The following is a 21,983-nucleotide window of genomic DNA, read 5'->3' as shown; positions in this document are numbered from 1 at the left end:
GCGTATGGCGTATACAGTGTGTGTGGTGTGTACAGCATATACAGTGTGTTTGTGTGTGGTGCGTATAGCGTATACAGTGTGTGTGTGTGGTGTGTACGGCTTATACAGTGTGTGTAGTGCGTAGGGCATATACAGTGTGTTTGTGTGTGTGGTGCCTATGGCGTATATAGTGTGTGTGTGGTGCAACGGTGTTCCGCTAGTGGTACCGCGCAAGAGGCTGGTACCAACAGCAGCTTCCATATTGAGACACCCATCACTTGGGTGTCCCAATATGGCGGTCGGTGAACTTCCGCCGCTTGGAATTCTGGGATCCGGACGGAACAGGATGTGAAGACATTTCAAGGTAAGTATATATTAAGTGTAAGATTGTAGAAACATCGTACGTAGTGAAGAGGCAGTGACCCACAAAGTTCCAACACAAAAGTCTCTTTAATGTGTTTCCTCACAGCATTAAAGTCCAATTCACACAAATGCATATAACTTCAGTGTATATTATCAGTGTTCAGTTCACACCAGTTCATAGCAATACATATCATATGGCTTTAGATTTACGGTCCCTAAACAGTTCAGACTTCCCTTGTCCAGTTTCCCTGGGCGACAACACGCCATATTGCAGGCTCCATATACACAGCCTCATATGTTGCAGACACTACACACGCCAGCCCCTTCCGACTAGTTCCCATGGGTGTCCTGCATCACTGTATCACAGTCTCTTTACTCACACCGCCGTACACAGCCCAGGATATCCTCCGGATAGCAGCTGGGCACCATATACGCCTGTTTGCAATCGTTACACATGCTAGTCCTCTTTCAGGCACAGGACATTCACCACCAGGCACAGGACTGCCCACATCTGTCTCTTTCGGGCACAGGACATCCACCTCCGGGCACAGGACTGTTCACATCCGTCTCTTTCGGGCACAGGACTGTCCACATCTGACTCTTTTGGGCACAGAACATCCACCTCTGGGCACAGGACTGTCCACATACGACTCCTTCAGGCACAGGACATCCACCTCCGGGCACAGGACTGTCCACATCCGAGACCAGTACCATGGACGACTTGCATCGCTGTATACGCTGCGGGTGCCAGGCTATTCAGCTGCCCAGGGTGCTGGCTCCACTGGCCTGTGCCTCCTTGCACTCAGCCAGCGCTCTGCAGGCCTCTGCTTTGCACACCAGACTGACACTGATGTACACCTGACACACCCATACCTCTTACTGCAGGGCTTTCAACACACACAAACCGGTGGCCTTCAGCCACATGGAAAACCCAGACCAGAAATCCGTGACTCCCATGCACACCTATGGACTTCATCCGTCTGCATGCACAACCTGGGGAGAAGACACAGCGACCCCTACCTGTGACATGAGTCACTGCCTCACATATCCTCCCCCCTCCATTCATACCTGTGGGGTTGAACACTTGTTACCCCGTATGCGCGAGATAGGGCATCCATATGACCCTATGACATTCCCGCCCAAAACAACAGTTTCAGTTTCTCCTGCCAATACCTCTAGGGGGAACCTATCGGGATTACACTCTTACCCTAATTTGGCGACCCCTATGGCAGGTATCAACATTTTCAGGTTCTACGCCTGACACAGTACATAAACACATTCTCTGCTGCAACTGCAGCGCCTCTTGCTGCTGCTGCCAGAACTGCAGCTCCTGCAGAACCTTTTGCTGCGCAGACTTCGTGGACCCGCCAATCCACAGCAAATCTTTGTAACCCCACCATATGTAAGATTGTAGTAGCATCGTGCGTAGTGAAAAGGCAGTGACCCACAAAAGCTATATATATATATATATATATATACTGTATATATATATGTGTATATATATATATATATATATATATATATATTACACATTTTAATAGAACCACTCTCAAAGAAATTATTAAAAATAGAATGATGTGTCTTATATCAGGGGTGACCAGGACCAAAAAAGGACTATCAATCCCTAATGAGCCCTACCTAGCCACGGAGGTTGGCACCCTAAAATTGCGACATGGGGCCCCTGCTCAACGATGGATATCTGGACACCCTAGTACATGCCTACCCTAGAGATAATTAAAATAGAGCACAGGTAATAGACAATTCCAGAAATAACATATCCAATAGCCACTATGTAGTGAGATCATTAAGATGGTTATAAACTATTTAAACAACAAATCCCATGAATAATATATAAATTGATGACTATATCATGGGGAAAAAAATATCCATCAATACACAAACCACCTATATGTTATATCCCAGCAACGGTAGTTATTAAGCGCCATGCTTAGCTCGATATGGAGTCTTCAAACTTGGCATGCATCATTCTCATTCTGGCATGCTGCCTTCTCATTGTGGTCTCCTATTCAAACTGGGTCCCTGATGAAGCCCAAAAAATGGGGGTAAACGTGTCGGAGCATGGGATTGTGTACAAGTTTGAACAATCTATATCGATCGAAGTATGGCGCTTAATAACTAACGTTCCTGGGAATTAACATATAAGTGGTTTATGTATTGATGGATCATTTTTTGCCATGACGCAATTTTAGGGTGCCAGCCTTTGCGGCAAGGTAGGTACAGTATAGGGATCATGAGGGATTGATGGTCCTTTTTGTTCCTGGTCACCCCTACTATAAGATACACCTCTCTGTTTTTAAAAATGTCTGTGAGAGTGGTTCTATTAAAATGTGTTTTATATAAATTAATGATTTATTTTACATTTGTTTTCTTTTCTATAGATCTGGACCAAGCACGATAAATATACATTTGTTTTTGGAAATGGCTCTCTCCTAGAGAACCCAGCAGTGCTCAGCTGTGCAGAGATAGCTGGAAGCCAAAATATTTGCCCGGCCATGGTGTAGATCACCGCTATTTGTTGTGTGTGGTCTGGGCTCATTTTGGGATGTGCACATCCTGTATTTTTGATTTGGATGCCTTTGGTTGGGAAGCGTACCCTATATGACAGAGCACAGGGCCTAAGATCTGATACTGGCCGCTGTGCTGCCCTTTCTAGTTACCCTCTGTAGAGTCTTCCTGCTACTTTACAAATCTTGTTATAAAAGTCCCATATTCAGGGGCGGACACTGACAGCTTGGGGCCCCTGTGCAAGAAATGGGTCTGGGCCCCCTTCCTTTTATGGCGACAAAGCTACATATATATATATATATATATATATATATATATATATATATATACAGAAAAAAAACACAAAATTGAGCTTAACTTAAGATGGTATACATGCAGAGGTAAAACGCATGTTCAAAATGGCCACAAAACATTAAAACCTACAAGAGAAAAAAGTAAATGAAAACCCTGATATAACTAAGTAAAAAAGCAAAAATGCATTTAAATAACACAGAGTTTTTAGTAATACTGTTTTTTGATCAAAAAATAGCACAAAAGCCATCCCACCTCGTCACGGTAACTCTGATCGGGACAGTCCTAAACTATCTAATATTAAAACCTTACCATGAGTCAATGTTGACCTCAGTATGAAAAAGGGCAGATGAAAGGACTGAGCCCAAAAAGTGAAACACTAGACTAGGGAAGCCTTATATAGTTTCTAGCTCAGAAACAGGGAGGCCACACCCCGGATTGCAGTCCTTTCATCTGCCCTTATTCACACTGAGGTCAACATTGACTCATGGTAAGGTTTTAATTATATCAGGGTTTTCATTTACTTTTTTCTCTTGTAGGTTTTAATATATATATATACAGTATATATATATATACAGTATAGATGGATGGATAGATAGAGATAGATATATCGATCGATCTCTCTTTATCGCCACACACATACATGTATATATATTACATAGTCTCCTTTATTATGTATAATAATAATCTTTATTTATATAGCGCCAACATATTCTGCAGCGCTTTACAGTTTAAGGGTATGTTCACACGTTCCTGATTTCCATCCTTTTTTTTTCAGGACTGTTTTTTAAAAAACTGCAGCTCTTGGCAGAAAACGCAGGTCCTTTTTTTGTCCTTTTTTGGATCCTTTTTTTTATGCAGTTTTCTATGCAGTTAAAATGGCTGAAAATACCCTAACCCTACCCCTACCCCTAACCCTACCCCTAACCCTACCCCTACCCCTAACCCTACCCCTAACCCTACCCCTAACCCTATTCTAACCTTAGTGGAAAAAAAAAAAAAAATTCTTAATTTTTTTTTATTGTCCCTACCTATGGGGGTGACAAAGGGGGGGGGGGGGTCATTTACTATTTTTTTTTATTTTGATCACTGAGATAGGTTATATCTCAGTGATCAAAATGCACTTTGGAACGAATCTGCCGGCCGGCAGATTCGGCGGGCGCACTGCGCATGCGCCCGCCATTTTGCAAGATGGCGGCGCCTAGGGAGAAGACGGCCGGACGGACACCGGGACGCCGGGTAAGTATAAGGGGGGGGAGATTAGGGCACGGGGGGGGGCATCGGAGCACTGGGGGGGGGGCATCGGAGCACGGGGCGGTGGGATTGGAGCACGGGGGGGCGGGATCGGAGCACGGGGGGGCAGCCACACTCCGCCCACGCACTTCCGCCCGCTTCCCCGCACTTCCTGCTGCAGCGGTTCTGCACCACAAACCGCAGTAAAACCCGCAGATATTTTTTTCATCTGCGGGTTTTACTGCGGGTTTGACCTCACAATGGAGGTCAATGGGTGCAGAACTGCTGCGGCTCCGAAAAAAGAAGTGACATGGTACTTCTTTTTTACCGCGGCTATTCAGCGCGGCTTTTTTCCCCGATTCCCGCATCATGTGCACAGTGGTTCCTGTTTTCCATAGGGTACAGTACACTGTACCCTGCATGGAAAACAGCTGCGGAACCGCAGCGGCAAAAACGCTGCGGTTCCGCAGAAAAAAACGCACTGTGTGAACATGGCCTAACAGTTTCAAACACAACAATCATAGGTAACAACGTTGACAATACAATAAAGCGAAATAAGACGACCCTGCTTGTGAGAGCTTACAATCTACAATGAGGTGGGGGAGATACAAAGAACAGGTGTGTATTTACAATGATGTATTTACAATGATGGTCCAGCCATCTTCAGGGGGTGGAGGATAGATGGAGATAGTGAATGGGCTACACACACACAAACATAACATGACTTTGATTACTGAATGTGATAGGCCGCGCTGAACAAATGTGTTTTGAGCGAGCGCCTAAAACTATGCAAATTGTGGATGGTCCTAATATCTTGGGGTAGAGCATTCCAGAGGATTGGCGCAGCACGGGAGAAGTCTTGGAGTCGGGAGTGGGAGGTACGGATTAGTGCAGAGGTTAGTCGAAAGTCATTTGCAGAGTGCAGAGCGCAGCGGTCGGCTAGGCCGATAGACAGAAATGAGGGAGGAGATGTATGGGGGTGCCGCACTGTGGAGAGATTTGTGGGTGAGAACAAGTACTTTGAATGTACTTGAATGTATATTACTGTCCCTTATTATACAGTGCCCTATATTATGTACTGTACCGTCCCCTTACATATTGGATTATATAGAGCACCGTTTTTTTATGTCATACCGTCCTGTCTTGTTAGATGTGTAATGATAGCTTATGGAGCATGGGAACACTTCTTTTCTAATAGAGGAGCTGATGGACTGGTTGTCTGGTCACTGGCTCCTCCATCAGCAGTGACTTTATATCTAAAAAAGATAGGGCGCTGTGATTAACCAAATTTGCAAAAAAAACATTATGTAAGTGACAGCACTGTACATAACAGCAGAGGAAGCTATATAAGATATGGCAACATATATAACTAGAGAGGGTGGTACGTAATAAGGGATAGTATTATACATAATAAAAGAGAAAACGTCCTTATGTAACTAAGGATGGTGTTATACATAATAAGTGAGTTCACTACATACTAAGGGACTGTGCTATACATAAGTACACTGTATACTAAAGGACTGTGTTAGACATAATAAGCGATTATAATGTCTTCCTCCACCTCCCCCTGTTCCTAAGTCCATTATAAGCCCCCCTTCCTCTCATCCCAATCCCCCACAACCCACATCCTCCTCCCCCTGCATCCCATTATTGTCCTTTCCCCTACCCCATCATTTCACTCTTCACCACCTCCATCATTGCCTTCTCCCGACCACTATCATTGCTTTCTCCCCCACTACCCCATCATTGCCCATTCCACCACCTCCATCATTTCCCCCTCCCCCACCACCATCCTTGCCCATTCCACCACCTCCATCATTTCCTCCTCCCCCACCATCCCCATCCTTGCCCATTCCACCATTTCCTCTGCCCCACCACCTCCATCATTGGCCTCTTCATCACCCCATCATTGCCTTCTCCCCATCACCTCCGCCCCATCATTGCCCTCTCCCCCACCTACACAGACACACATAGCACCATTCAACTCTATGCATATTCCCCTGCAGCGCTACACACACACACATACATAAGAAAACACACACAGCCCTGGTCACCAGTCCTCACCTCTCCACACGCTCTCCCATCGCTAGCAGCTTCCTCTCTCTGGCACAACCGGCCACTGAATCCAGCGGCGCTGCTGTCTGTGTGAGACAGGAAGCACGGGGCAGGAAGCAGGACAGATCGCTGCAGCTCCGCTCTGCTGCCATTTTCTCTTGCAGGCAGCGGAGCTGCGGGGATCTCTCCCTGCCCGCCGCACATGAGGGCAATCTGGCCAGGGGCCCCCTGGAGCCTCGGGGCCGGATAAACAGGCCAGATTGCCCTCATTATTAGCTACCCTGCAGGGGCCCCCCTCCGCCTCCGGGCCCCGGTGCAGCCGCACAGGCTGCACATGCGGTATGTCTGCCCATGCCCATATTAACAATATGATTCGAGCGTAAGGCTGTGTGCACACGATGGCTGAATGGATGCAGAAGTTTCTGCACCTCTCGGGAGGAAAAAGGCGCCATTTTGACTTATGTCAGTGAAGTAAATGGTGAAAAACACTAGTAAAACCGCTCAGAGAATTGACACGCTGCAGATTGTTTTCTGCATCAAATCTGCAAGTCAAAAATAAACAGCTGTGCATGACACTTCAGGTTTCTCATTCACTTTGATGGAATCAGGATTTCTTCAGGTTTCTCATCCACATATTCAGGTTTGTCTAGAAAATCTGCAAGAAAAAATGCATCAAATGAGCAGCGTGTGCACAAGTCCTACAAGTCCTATCATGGACCTGCACGGTGGATAGGGTGACTACACAGGATTAGTTTATTCTTGACCTTCTCGGGGTGAGTGTACTCTCTAGCATGGCTACTGCTTAGTAGCAGAATGGATTTCACAGTCCGTACAAAATGGATAAAAATCAGATTTTTATTTCAATGAATTGAGAAGGAAAAACCCCTCTGCCTTTAGGGCTTTTCCGCCACAAGTAAGATGGCCGCCTAATGGCATGTGACGGATTGCTGCGTGTGGCCGTGACGTTCGGGGAGAGGCGCGAACACGTGACATGCGCCGGGGTTAGATCCGCTCAGCGGCTGCGGCTCATTGTTTCTTCTCGGGAGGTCAGAGGTCACCGGGGCGGTGTGTGACATCACTCCGGTGCATGTGCGGAAACAACATGTCAGTGCCGCTACTCACCGACGCTGTGACCGTGCCCGGAGGGGAGCGAGAGACCGCAGCGGTGAGCACGTTACTGTGCGGGCTGGAGCGGAGATGAGTGCGGGTAGCGTCCTCCTGGCTCCGGCGTGTCTGATCTGTGTGTCTTCTGTCCGCAGGTGATCTTCCTCCATGGCCTAGGGGACTCTGGGTAAGTGACCTGGTGGTCGTGCAGGCGGGTGGTGTCACAATATGGGAGAATGTGTGATCGCCACCCACAGGGATAGGGGTCCTCAGGGGATGCACCAGAGGTCACACATTAGCCCTGCTCCATGCCACATTGCCAAGTGCAGCAGAGGAGAAGCATCTGACGGGTCATTGTCACCATGGATCCCAGCACTGGCCACATGGAGGGCACTTTCTGTGGCACATCGCTATTTGCTGTGACAATATATCTACTATATAATTGTCTAAGGGTCACTTCCGTCTGTCCTTCTGTCTGTCTGTCACGGATATTCATTGGTCGCGGCCTCTGTCTGTCATGGAAATCCAAGTTGCTGATTGGTCGTGGCTGTTTTGCCGTGACCAATCAGCGATGGGCACAGTCCGGAAGAAAATGGCCGCTCCTTGCTCCCCGCAGTCAGCGCCCGCGTACCAGTCACAACTCACACAGGGTTAATGCCGGCGGTGACTGACCGCGTTATGCCGCGGGTAAGGTTACTGCTGCTATTAACCCTGTGTGTCCCCAACTTTTTACTATTGATGCTGCCTATGCGGCATCAATAGTAAAAAAAAAAATGTAATGTTAAAAATAATAAAACAAAAAACCTGCTATTCTCACCCTCCGTAGTCCGCCGAGCCACTCGCGCCGGCCGCCATCTTCCGTTCCCGGCGATGCATTGCGAAATTACCCAAAAGATTTAGCGGTCTCGCGAGACCGCTAAGTCATTTGGGTAATTTCGCAATGCATCCTGGGAACGGAAGATGGCGGCAGCCGTGCGCGTATCGCCGGAGCTTCAGTGGATCCCAGGGGGTGAGTATGTAACTTTTTTATTTTAATTTTTTTTTTTAACAGGGATATGGTGCCCACACTGCTGTATACTACGTGGGCTGTGTTAGATACCGTGTGGCTGCTATATACTACATAGCAGTGTTAGATGCTATGTGGGCTGTGTTATATACTGCATGTCTGCCATATACTCCGGGGGCAGTGTTATATACTACGTGGCTGCTATATACTACGTGGCTGCTATATACTGCGTGGGCTGTGCTATATATTATGTGGCCAGTGTTATATACCGCGTGGCCTGTGTTATAAACTGTCGCCTGTGTTATATACTGCGTGGCCTGTGTTATAAACTGTCGCCTGTGTTATACTGCGTGGCTGCTATATACTGCGTGGGCTGTGTTATATAGTACGTGGTTGTGTTATATACTGCGTGGCCACTGTTATATATTGCGTAGCCTGTATTAACACATCGTGTATTGTACAATATGTATGTATATAGCGGCCACATAGTATATGGCACAGACCACGTAGTATTTGCTATATACTACATGGCTCCTATATACTACGTGGCCTGTGCTATATACTATGTGGCTGCTATATACATACATATTCTAGAATACCCGATGCGTTAGAATCGGGCCACCATCTAGTGTATATATGTGTGACAGAGGGGTCCCGCTGTGTCCACACGTCTGTGCATGGGCCGTGATTTCTGGGTCTCCTCACCTGCAATGATAAATGCATCTGAGCCTAATTTCGGATAAGGGGACAGCTCTATCTCCTAGGTCCATCCTGTATGTCACACTGCCGCCCCCTAGAGAGGTTTATGTTGTATGTAGGTAACTGCCACAGGTTTGTTCTCTTCTTCTCTAGACATGGCTGGGCCGAGGCCCTGTCTGCAATTAAACTGCCTCATGTGAAATACATCTGCCCACACGCGTAAGTATTAATTGACTTGGATAGTGATGTGTAGGTTTCCTGTGCGACCTGATGACAGTAACCCTTCCTACATGCAGGCCGCGCATTCCTGTGACCCTGAACATGAAGATGGTGATGCCGGCATGGTAAGTCTGCGTCCGCCTTGGGTCTGATTCCAGTTGGCTGATTACTGAAGCTTCTTGTTCCGGAACCTTTTCTTCTGTTCCTCGCAGGTTTGACCTAATGGGTCTGAGTCCAGATGCGCCTGAGGACGAGGCAGGCATTAAGAAGGCTTCAGATAGCAGTAAGATGACCGTTAATTGCTCGTTGGCCAACTGCTTTCCCTCCCTACCTGTCATACCTGTGTGTGCTTGGCTTGGGCGACAATTCCCCCTTCTCGGTGGGGAGAGGCCAATAAGCCGAAATCTAAGAAGCTGTATAAACTTGTCAGACACCATTATCATGCACCTGGCAAAGCTGTTTTATGAATAATTTAAGTCCATAAATACAAAAATAAATGTTTCACTTTATAAAACTTTTTTTTAGTGGTTTATACTTGTTTTTATAGTATAAAACACTAAATATAATACAATTTTATTTATATTACCCTAGCGCCCTGGTAAAAGTGAACAGAGCCTTTATACTGTAGTGTTGGTGCTAGCTTGGTAAAGGCTAGTTCGGCAGTGAAATAAATGTAGTTTACGGCAGGGATGACTTCAGAATAATACACAGTGGCATGCTCGTATTCCAGTGCCACCGAGGATCCAGTGGAGGGCGCTCCAGGGGTCTGTGCCGACTCCAGCAGCATTGTCTGCCCCATTCACAAGTCACAGGACTGCGGCAGAGGCCAGGTGACTAACAGAGCGCAGCATTGGATGTTTCGCTGATGACAGCGTAATATTCGCAGGGGTGCCGAAAAGTGATTATGCCACAGTTTATCATGCCAACCCCTTTAAGGGCCATAAATGAGACCCAGTTAAAGGTGAAATAAAATGTCTCTCAGACCGGCTATTGTTGACCCCCAAGTAGCATAAAAGTGGTTCATCAAACTGCCTACAAATTTCCATAGGGCATTTTGGCTGTTGGATGCATGCAATAGTGGTTGCAGAGTGGAATCAGTGTTTTTCTTACATTTTGCTTGGGTGACCCATTGGAATACTCTTGTAGTGCAGTTTAGTATGGCTGATTGTGTTACTGACAAGCATCCTCGTAGTCTTGCATTAGCGAAGGCCTAATAGGGCTAGTTTACATGTCAGACCTGGGGGTCTATGTTAGCCCTGCTTGCCATGGAAGCTCCAATGGGCAATGGGTTTATAGATGGAGCTCACTCCTCCTGTGAAGACCGCTTTAGTTTTATGGGCACCTCGGATGTTAGCACTGTTCCTTTGCAGCAGGTACAAATCCCACGAAGGACAACATCTGCAAGTAATTTATATGTTCTTCCAGTGGTTTTGCTTCAGGTTTTTCATTTTCCTCCCATACTCCAATGGGGACAGTAATGACAATGTCTGTAAAGCGCTGTGGCATTAATGGCGCTATTTAAGTGAGTAAAATAAAAACATTAGGTCCCGCTTTAGCAATTGACAGCGGCATCTGCCATCCTTGGTTGTTGCAGCCCAGACATGCTGTATATCGTGTGGGCACAGTTCTTGAGCCCTCGGCATATAAGTAGGACATGGTGCTGGAATAGTCTGCTTTCCTCCAACCGAGTACAGGGAAAGTAGATAGTCGGCATCTGTAAAGGGTGCATATGCGGTTTCTGCCCATTTCTTGGTTTTCTACTTTACTTTTCTTGTCCTTTCAGTTAAAAGCATAATTGAACACGAGGTGAAGAATGGAATTCCAGCTAATAGGATTGTTCTTGGTGGATTTTCACAGGTACCTACCTACCATGCAAAAATTAAAGTTTTCTGCAGCCTAAATTACACTTCATTTTCACTTATTGGATGCATATTGGTGCTCTGCCTGCCCCATCAGTGGTGTTTGGCGGCTGCACATCCCCCTCTTATAAAGCAGGGACTATGCACATTACATATTTGTGGTCACATGATCACTGATCGCCGCATCGGAGGATCCTCACAGTGTTTCGCAAAGTCAGGATTCAAAAGTCTGCAGTCACATAGTGACACATAGAGGGACTGCAGACTTCTAGCTTATGAATAGACAACCCCCCCCCCCCCCCCCCCCTTTTTTTAAGTGTTTTTTTTTTTTTTTTCTTAAATCAAGTACTTTTTTTTATTAAAGCATATACCCAGATTCTAACAGTCTGCTGACACAAACTCCAGGCAGATTACAAAAAAATCAAAGCAGATTAATAGATTTTCCTTTAACATGAAGTAACACCCTTACCCGGTGGACAACCCCTTTAAAGTACTGAGAAGTTATAGCCGATATAGCGGAAAACACGCTAAGTGCTACTCGAGCAATAATGGTACAGTCATAGTGATCGTGATTATCGCTAGACAATGTCTGCCATTCTTCACCAACTGAAATAGACTGTTTCCAGCTAGTTTCAGAAAAAATGTACATAATTGGTAGTTTACACATTGGAGTAGGGGGTCTGTCATTATAGGTTTGGGTAAGAGTGCTTCTAGCAGGATGTGAAATTCTAAATATAATTCTTAAAGATAATCTTTCATTTGAAAAAAAAACCACACTAACATATTGGGTTAATCTGCAGGTTAATAACGTTCTGTAACCATGTGGCCAGCACACTGAGAACCCGGCTACTGGGAGGAAATTAGCTTGATTCCTCCCTGCAGCCTCCTGCTTTCACTCAGAGGACCGTATGGCGTGGTGTCAGTGACTGAGTACAGAGTCAGCGGTGGCTGTGACTGACAGTCGGCTTAGCACTGATGCTCTGTAGAGCCGGTGGTCTGCATACTCGAAGCCATGTGACCACTACTCTCTCATCTGCTTCTCTCGTTCATGATAAATTCTTATTTCTCTTTTTGGTTTTATTTGTGAATGTCAACATTAAAACTGGTCCGGGCTTCCAAATTTCATGGTGTCTGGCAGCCAGACTAGTTAAGGGAGGTTTGCATAAAGTGCTGACACTAATCTATTGTCTGGTTTATATTTTGATTGTTTGCGTATATAATAATGGAGATTTCCACATCTGTGCTTGTTCTTTTCCAGGGAGGTGCCCTGTCCTTGTATACTGCCCTGACCTGTCAACACAAACTTGCTGGAATTGTGGGACTTAGCTGCTGGCTGCCGCTGCACAAGACTTTCCCTCAGGTAAAATTTGAGTAACCCTGTAGTGAAATCTAATATTCATTGAAAGGTCCTTTTTCATTTGCTTTAATGTATTATACGATGCTAAGAGCAATCTCCAGCATAGCCATAGACTATGCTCTATACATACAGCATATTTTATGACTTCATGATCTAGGGAGTTCTTTCAGAATAGCTATTACAATAATCACCCCCCCTCCCCCTTCCAGTACCAGTGCTGTGGTGGTATACGGTAAACGGTTTTCACAATATATGAAGTATATTTACATAATGTGTCATGTCCTTGTCTTCGATGTGGGCTTGCATGTGGAGCCCACGTCTTTCCCCACACATGGTGGCTGATTTAATAAGCCATCATGTGCCTCTAACATCTGCAGGTGGATTGGAGCTCCGTTAACCTGTTAAATCATGCTGTCAGACCGTGACGTCTGCTGATGTTCCACGTGCCTTTCATTATGATTCTACTGTGAATGCCGGTCTGTGGCCGGCGTTCCTAGATTGTGATTTCTGCTATATATGGCAGTGTTGTTGCGTTGCTATGTATAGGACTAGCGATCAGACGATCACAGCTTCCAAGTCCCCTAAGGGGACTATTTAATACAGTAAAAATAAAGTTTTAACAAATATGAACAAAGAAAACAAAAGTTCAAATCACCACCTTATGCCCCATTGAAAATAAAAGCATTAAAAAATACATATTTGATATTGCTGCGTTGAGAAATGTCCGGTCTATCAAAATATAAAATGAATTAATCCAATCCGTAAACTGTGTAACAAAAAAATAATTAACTCCAGAATTACTTTTTTGTTTGGCCGCTGAAACCTTGCAATAAAAGGCGATCAAAACATTGTATATATCCAAAAATAGTGTCAGTAAAAACATAGCTCAGGGCACATTACACAGCCCCATATCCTGAACAACATGGAGCTGCACACTGCTGTAATGTCCCATACGGAGGGGTGAGCAGCGCAGTGAAAAACATCTCCTGTTACACCAGCCCCACTATAGTGTCTGCAATCCGAGGGGTGGTGTGTGGCCTCCTTCCTGCTAGTAGCCCTGCAGTAAAGGAGACATTATCAGTGGACTGGCTGCTTCTAGAAGCCAGAGGATTGGCTACATCCCTGCATGCCCCATATCCCGAACAACATGGAGCTGCACAGTGCTGTAATGTCCCATATGGAGGGGTGAGCAGCGCAGTGAAAAACATCTCCTGTCACATCATCCCCACTATAGTGTCTGCAATCCGAGGGGTGGTGTGTGGCCTACTTCCTGCTAGTAGCCCTGCAGTAAAGGAGACATTATCAGTGGACTGGCTGCTTCTAGAAGCCAGAGGATTGGCTACATCCCTGCATGCCCCATATCCCGAACAACATGGAGCTGCACAGTGCTGTAATGTCCCATACGGAGGGGTGAGCAGCGCAGTGAAAAACATCTCCTGTCACATCATCCCCACTATAGTGTCTGCAATCCGAGGGGTGGTGTATGGCCTACTTCCTGCTAGTAGCCCTGCAGTAAAGGAGACCTTTTCAGTGGACTGGCTGCTATTAGAAGCCAGAGGACTGGCTACATCCCTGCATGCCCCCTCACCTTGGACTGCAGATAGTGCAGCTTCCTAAATTGATGCACGCCAAATCTAAAAAACTCTGATTGTATCACAAGTGCTGCACCCAATAAATTAAGTGATAGATCACAGGAACCAGGGTCTCTTTATATTATTCTGATTTCAGATAAAGTAGCAAAAACCTGGTGAGCCATTCCCTTTAAGTGCTGCAGAACTCAGAAGTGACCGCGGCTATGCTGTTCCAGCTCCGTACACTGTTTACAACCATTCGTCGTCAGAGCGGATAACCGCCGATCAGTGGTAGTGCTGCGCAGTTCACCCCACCAGTCTGTTGTTAGTTGTGAAAATCCCTTTAAGGCAAAATTAAAAGTAAGGCTACTATATTAAGACCACAGACTTCAGTAAGGATCGGATTTAAGAATTTAGGCTTCTATTGTTTTATATGCAGAAAATATCACTCCATAATAAAAAGTGGGCAAAAGAAGGAGACTGCATTTTGCAAGAAAGCTGGAATGTCTGTTATGGCTCTTTTACTGTCGAAATACTTGTTTTTTTCCTTAATTGCAGGCCTCATGTGGTGTAAATAAGGACATCTCCATCCTGCAGTGTCACGGGGAAGCTGATCCCATGATTCCAGTTCGCTTTGGAACTCTCACCTCCGAAAAGCTGAAAACTGTGGTGACCCCAACAAAGGTTCAGTTCAAATCATATTCTGGAGTCATGCACAACACCAGTCAGGAGGTAAGAATTGTGTGCCCCCCGCAGTAAAGTTATTTTTCTCTTTAACCCCTTCCCAACCTGTGACACAGCGTATGCGTCATGAAAGTCGGTGCCAATCCGACCTGTGACGCATATGCTGTGTCACAGAATGATCGCGTTAACTGTTAGAGGGTTAACTGTAATTTCACCCGACCTGCAGGGACAGGGGGAGTGGTACTTCACCCCCCTGTGGCTACGATCTCTCTGATTGGCTGTTGAAAGTGACTGTTTCTCTTTCACTTTCAGTCAGAGCAATCATAATATTTCACCAATGAAAATTGGTGAAATGTTACAATCCAGCCATGGCCGATGCTGCAATATCATCAACCATGGCCGGAGACCACCATCTGCCCCCGCCACCGATCCCCTCCCCTCCGTCCTCCTGTCCGCTCCCCCCCGTGCTCCGATCCCAGCCCCCATACTTACCGAGCTCCGGGGTCCCTCCCGCTGTCCGTCCGCCTTCTCCATAGGCGCCGCCATCTTCCAAAAAGGCGGGCGCATGCGCTGTGCGCCCGCTGAATCTGCCGGCAGGCAGATTCATTCCAGGTACATTTTGATCACTGTGATAGAACCTATCACAGTGATCAAAATAAAAAAATAGTTAATAAACCACCCCTTTATTACCCCATAGGTAGGGACAATAATAAAATAAAGAAAATATATTTACTTTTATTTTTCCACTAGGGTTAGGGTTGCAATTAGGGTTAGGGCTAGAAATAGGGTTAGGGCTGCAATTAGGATTAGGGTTGCAATTAGGGTTAGAATTAGGCTATGTGCAGATTTGGCTGCGGATCCGCAGCGGATTGGCTGCTGTGGATTCGTAGCAGTTTTCCATCACCAAATCCGCTGTGCCCATGGTGCGGAAAATACCGCGCGGAAACGCTGCATTGTATTTTCCGCAGCATGTCAATTCTTTGTTCTGATTCCACAGCGTTTTACACCTGTTCCTCAATAGGATTCCGCAGGTGAAATCCACACAAAAAACACTGGAAATCAGTGGTAAATCCGCAGGTAAAACGCAGTGCCTTTTACCTGCGGATTTTTCAAGAAGGGTGCTGAGAAATTCTCACACGAATCCGTAACGTGGGCACATAGCCTTAGGGTTAGGGTTGGAATTAGGGTTAGCGTTGGAAATAGAGTTAAGATTAGGGTTGGGGGTGTGTTGGGGTTAGGCTTGTGGTTAGGGTTAGGGGTGTGTTGGGGTTAGGGTGGTGGTTAGGGTTATGGCTAGAGTTGGGATTAGTGTTAGGGGTGTGTTGGAGTTTGAATTGAGGGGTTTCCACTGATTAGGCACATCAGGGGTCTCCAAACGCGACATGGTGCCACCATTGATTGCAGCTAACCTTGCATTCAGAGTCAAATGGTGCTCCCTCCCTTACGAACCCCGAAGTGCGCCCAAACAGTGGTTTACCCAAACATATGGTGCATAAGCGTACTCAGGAAAAATTGCACAATAACTTTGTGGGTCTAATTTTTCCTGTTACCTTGAGAAAATAAAAAATGGGGGCCTAAAAATTTAGTTTTGTGGGGAAAAAAATTATTATTTTTTTTCACGGCTGTGCGTTATAAAATTCTGTGAAGCACTTGGGGGTTCAAAGTGCTCACCACACATCTAGATAAGTTCCTTGGTGTGTCTAGTTTCCAAAATGGGGTCACTTGTGGGGGGTTTCTACTGTTCAGGGCCTCTGCAAACGCAACGTGATGACTGCAGACCACTCCATCAAAGTCTGCATTCCAAAACGTCACTACTTCCCTTCCTAGCCCCAACGTGTGCCCAAACAGTGGTTCCCCCCCACATATGGGGTATCGGCGTACTCAGGACAAACTGGACAACAACTTTTGGGGTCCAGTTTCTCATGTTACTCTTGTGAGAATAAAAAATTTCTTGCTAAAAAATAATTTTTGAGGAAAGAAAAATGATTTTTTATTTTCACGGCTCTGCGTTATAAACTTCTGTGAAGCACTTGGGGTTTAAAGTGGTCACCGCACATCTAGATTAGTTCCTTGGGAGGTCTAGTTTCCAAAATAGGGTCACTTGTGGGGGAGCTCCAATGTTTAGGCAACTTGACATGGTGTCCGCTAGCGATTATAGCTAATTTTTCATTCAAAAGTCAAATGGCGCTCCTTCCCTTCCGAGCCTTGCTGTGTCCCCAAACAGTGGTTTACCCCCACATGTGAGGTATCGGTGTACTCAGGACCAGTTGCCCAACAAGTTTTAGGATCTATTGTATCCTGTTGCCAATGTGAAAATGAAATAATTGAGGCTAAAAGAAATTTTGTGTGAAAAAAAAAAAAAGTACTTTTTTTTATTTTTACGGATCAATTTGTGAAGCACCTGGGGGTTGAAAGTGCTCACTATGCATCTAGATAAGTTCCGTGGGGGGTCTAGTTTCCAAAATAGGGTCACTTGTGGGGGAGCTCCAATGTTTAGGCACACAGGGGCTCTCCTAACGCAACACTGTGTCCACTAAAAATTGGAGCCAATTTTTCATTCAAAAGTCAAATGGCGCTCCTTCGCTTCCGAGCCCTGTCGTGCGCTCAAACAGTGGTTCCCCCCACATATGTTGTATCGGCATACTCAGGACAAATTTTACAATAACTTTTGGGGTCCAGTTTCTCCTTTTACCCTTGGGAAAATAAAAAAAATTGTTGCTAAAAGATCATTTTTGTGACTAAAATAAAATGGTTTTGTAAATTTTGCTGTAAAAATGAGAAATCGCTGGCGAAATTTTAACCCTTATAACTTCCTAGCAAAAAAATGTAGACATGTGGTTAATGTTATTTATTAACTATTTTGTGTCACATAACTCTCTGGTTTAACAGAATAGAAATTCAAAATTTGAAAACTGCCAAATTTCCATTTTTTTTCACCAACAAACACAAAAATTATCAACCTAATTTACCACTAACATGAATAATAATAATAATAATAATAATTTTTATTTATATAGCGCCAACATATTCCGCAGCGCTTTACAAATTATAGAGGGGACTTGTACAGACAATAGACATTACAGCATAACAAATACAGTTCAAAACAGATACCAGGAGGAATGAGGGCCCTGCTCGCAAGCTTACAGACTATGAGGAAAAGGGGAGACACGAGAGGTGGATGGTAACAATTGCTTTAGTTATTCGGACCGGCCATAGTGTAAGGCTCGGGTGTTCATGTAAAGCTGCATGAACCAATATGTCACGAAAAAACAGTCTCAGAACCTCTAGGATCCGTTGAAGCGTTCCTGAGTTATTACCTCATAAAGGGACACTGGTCAGATTTGCAAAAAATGACCAGGTCATTAAGGTCAAAATAGGCTGGGTCATGAAGGGGTTAAAGGGGTTGGCCGGTCTAAAATGACAAGTCTGCAGTCACTCTGAGATTTCAGATTTGTGAATCCTTCTTGCATGCAATGCACGTTGCGAAGATTTGCCAGTGTCTGCAGTCCCGTGACCGCTAGTATGTGATGGGCATACCCCCGGCTAGAACATGACGACTAGACTGTTATTGGCCTTGTGCAATGCACGTGTATTGTGCGCACAGGAAACAGTCTAGTCGGGTTCTCCATGTGACTTCAGACTTGTCATTTTAGACCGGACAACTTCTTTAATGACATTCTTTCTCATTCTGCTTTATTGAGAGATTCATGTGCCCATACATTTATTTTGTGTTTTAGTTTATAATTAAAAACAATCTGTCAGCAGGTTTTTGCTATGTAATCTGAGGACAGCATGAGGTAGGAGTTAAAACACTGAATTCAATGTGTCACTTATCAAGCCGTATGCTGTTTACTTACACTGAAGGTTTTATCGCTAGGACATTATCCTTGCAGGATTGATGTGCACACAATGCCTAGTCCAACTCCGCCCCCTCCTGTGATAAGCAGCTCACTGTCATTGGACAATGTACATAGTCTGGTGTGGGTGGGGTTAGCTTTCTCAGCTCTGCTTCGTATTACATCTAAGAACGGCTGCACCCAGTAAACGAAGTTACTTATTGTTTGCTTCCGGCTCTCTTCCTACATCATGCTTCTCTCAGATTAGGTAGCAAAAACCTGCTGACAGATTCCCTTCAATAGTTAATTATACCCAATTAATTTTGTTAGGTCCACCAGCAGGTGAGCTTCTCACTGGCTTAACCAGCAGTCCGTTGTAGTGTAATGTGTGGGAGCCAAGTTTGCACCACTGCAAAGAACATTTTTTAAATGATTGTCCATTTCTATGCTATTGACACTTCGATTGGATAATTATCAATATTAGATCGGTGGTGGTCTGACTTCCAACACACCACTGATCAAATTTATTTTATTTTTTTTCAGCTCTGGCAACAGCCGGGTGTAAACAGTGTACTGAACAGAGGCACCACTACAATTGTGTTGTGACTGGTGCTGAAAACTGCCACACAGCTCTTATTCATTGTGCTGTGCCGTTACCCGCCATATTGTTTACATGGGGCCGCTGCCATAGCTGCAAACAGCTGATCGAGGGGGTGATTGGTGCTGGGCCCCTGCGAATCTGATATTGATGAGCTATCCTGAGGTTAGATCATCCATATTAGGGCAGTCTCACACGTCCAGATAATTCCAGTACCGGTAAAATCGGTACCGGAATTATCCGTGTCCCTGTGCGTTTCTGTGGCACATCAGTGTGGCACACGTGTGCCCACTGGGTACCACACGCACCGTGCAGGAGACCGCGCTAAAGTTTTGCGCTGTCCCCTGCATCTGGTGCTGAAGCCGCGATTCATATCTTCCCTGCAGCAGCGTTTGCTGCAGAGAAGATATGAATAATCGTGTTTAAAATAAAGATCCACCTAAGGGAGGTGGAGCCGCATATTCATGATTGTAATGGGCGGCCCCACGTGACTGCTCACACAGCAGAAGGTGCGGCCACGACAGGAAGCAGCGCCAGCCAGCGAGGGAGCCGGGTGAGTATTTTAAGAACAGCGGGGGTGGTGGAAGGGGGTTGGGCACATGGATCTTTCTTTTAAACGCGATTATTCATATCTTCTCTACAGCAAACGCTGCTGCAGGGAAGATATGAATCGCGGCTTCAGCACCAGTGGAGGGGACAGCGCTTACAGTAGCGCGGTCTCCTGCACAGCACACGGACAATGTTTTACACGGACCCATTGACTTTAATGGGTCTGTGTAATCTGTGCGCTCCTACGAACACTGACATGTCTCCGTGTTTGGTACACGGAGACACGGTCTGCAAAAAATCAATGACATCTGCACAGATGCATTGATTTTAATGTGTCTACGTGTGTCAGTGGCTCCGGTACGTGAGGAAACTGTCACCTCACGTACCAGAGCCACTGACGTGTGAAACCGGCCTTAAGAGTAGTGGAAGATCCCTTCAAATGTTGGGAATGGTTCACACAATATTGTTTTTGTTTTTCTATGATCAGAAAAGGAAGGAGAAATTATAATAATCTTTCATTATATTTCTCATGTCTGTCTTTGGATAAAAAAAAATGACCAATTTTGTTGCTGCAAAACTTTGTGAACACAGCCTTCCACAGTCCTCGGGTTGTCCGTGTAAATGCACAGACACTGACTTCACACGCTAGTCTTCCACATATGACACACAATGCAATGGACATGCCTCACAAAGGTATTCTAATCTGGAAGCATGACTTCTATGGGAGAACACAGTTGCACATTATGACACACATATACTTCAATTCAGCGTACACCATATTTGCTAATTGTCTGTAGGTTTTAATGGGGTTCTCCACTACCTAGTGAACCCCAATTTAAATTAAATGGTCCATCTTGTAAAATAAAAATAAGTTACTCACAGCCTGCACTGGGGTCGTTGTGTACTTGGGTTTGCATGACATTATGCCACGTGAGCCCTGCAGCCAGTCAGCACCTGCTATTGGGCTTCTATGCTCTTAACCCAAAAGCATTTCATTTTACGAGGGGGAATACTTTATTTAAATATGGATTGTACAGGTGATGGACAACCCCTTTAGTTATGCGAATGGTCCCATAACATTTTCTTTTCTTTCCAGGAAATGATGGCAGTGAAAGATTTCTTGGAGAAAGTAATCCCAAAAGTGTAACTCCCAAATGGTTCCACTGCAGGAAAAATGGCTGTCCACCTGACCTCCAGTGTTTCTTCCCTGAGCCCATGTCCTATTACCCACCCACCCCCACTCTGCTGGGTTATGATAAAAGTATTATCTGTCCTGCCAGACATGATTGGAGCTGTTTAAGGTACAGGGTGGGGGTTGCTGCTCCTACACTCATTCCACAATCCCTGCAGAATAAGAAAGGCCGGTTCTGCCATCATTGCTGCTGCTTTTTCCGATCCTTGTAGTGTTACATTTCATTTCTGCTGTTACAGGTCTAGTAGCAGCGGGAGGCCACCATATACCTCAGAGGAGCAGCTGAGTATTGAGATGAGAATGTACCTTAAACACTCCGTCCTTTCAGGAGCAGAGCTCAGGCCCATTACAGCTGGTACTGTGCCCCTATCTAGGTATTTTCAGTAGTCTGTCCCAGCTCCAGACAGATGTCGTTATGCTACAGGCCTTGCATCCATGTTCTCTGAGCTCAGATTGTGTACTTGTAAGGCTCAGCATGCACTGGGAAGAGAGCAGTGTACCTACTTCAGCAGCATTTCTGTCATATTTGTTTTTTTATTCACAATAAAAGCCTTCTACCCTTTCTTGGTCTTTTCCTTTTACACTTTTAATTCCTAGATTACATACACGCTGATCGATTGGCCTTGGCATAGCTCTGCGATGGAGAACCATGAGAACATAGCATTGACATGTAGGTTGTAAACCTTGGACCTGACAGACTGCAGTTGTGGGATTCTTGAGGTTTTTTTTTTCCAATTTTACCTTTTAAGGGTTGGGACTGTGGTATAAAGCCTGTTATAATACAATCCCTGGCAAAAACTTTGTAATCACCGGCCTTGGAGGATGTTCATTCAGTTGTTTAATTTTGTATAAAAAAAAAAGC

General features: G+C 45.3%; 1 protein-coding gene across 1 annotated transcript; it reads left to right on the top strand.

Annotated features, from left to right (window-relative positions):
* Positions 1-7,410: 7,410 nt before the first annotated feature.
* LYPLA2 (lysophospholipase 2) lies at positions 7,411-21,684 on the top strand. Its single transcript, XM_069757145.1, has 9 exons — positions 7,411-7,612; positions 7,707-7,738; positions 9,410-9,475; positions 9,553-9,600; positions 9,688-9,758; positions 11,259-11,332; positions 12,593-12,694; positions 14,821-14,994; positions 21,026-21,684. Exons 1-9 carry the CDS (start codon positions 7,535-7,537, stop codon positions 21,074-21,076), a joined length of 696 nt encoding a protein of 231 aa, XP_069613246.1. The 5' UTR covers positions 7,411-7,534; the 3' UTR covers positions 21,077-21,684.
* The last annotated feature ends 299 nt before the right edge of the window (positions 21,685-21,983 follow it).

The sequence above is a fragment of the Ranitomeya imitator genome, chromosome 3 (assembly GCF_032444005.1).
Source record: "Ranitomeya imitator isolate aRanImi1 chromosome 3, aRanImi1.pri, whole genome shotgun sequence".
Classification (NCBI taxonomy): domain Eukaryota; kingdom Metazoa; phylum Chordata; class Amphibia; order Anura; family Dendrobatidae; genus Ranitomeya; species Ranitomeya imitator.
The sequence above is the reverse complement of the archived record's forward strand: the minus strand, read 5'-3'. Positions and strand labels throughout refer to the sequence as shown.

Excerpts from the sequence above, each read along its gene's own strand:
- LYPLA2 (XM_069757145.1), top strand. The coding sequence starts at position 7,535 with ATGTGCGGAAACAACATGTCAGTGCCGCTACTCACCGACGCTGTGACC. Across the intron at positions 7,739-9,409 it reads CATGGCCTAGGGGACTCTGG|ACATGGCTGGGCCGAGGCCC; the intron begins GTAAGTGACCTG and ends CTTCTTCTCTAG. Across the intron at positions 9,476-9,552 it reads AAATACATCTGCCCACACGC|GCCGCGCATTCCTGTGACCC; the intron begins GTAAGTATTAAT and ends TCCTACATGCAG.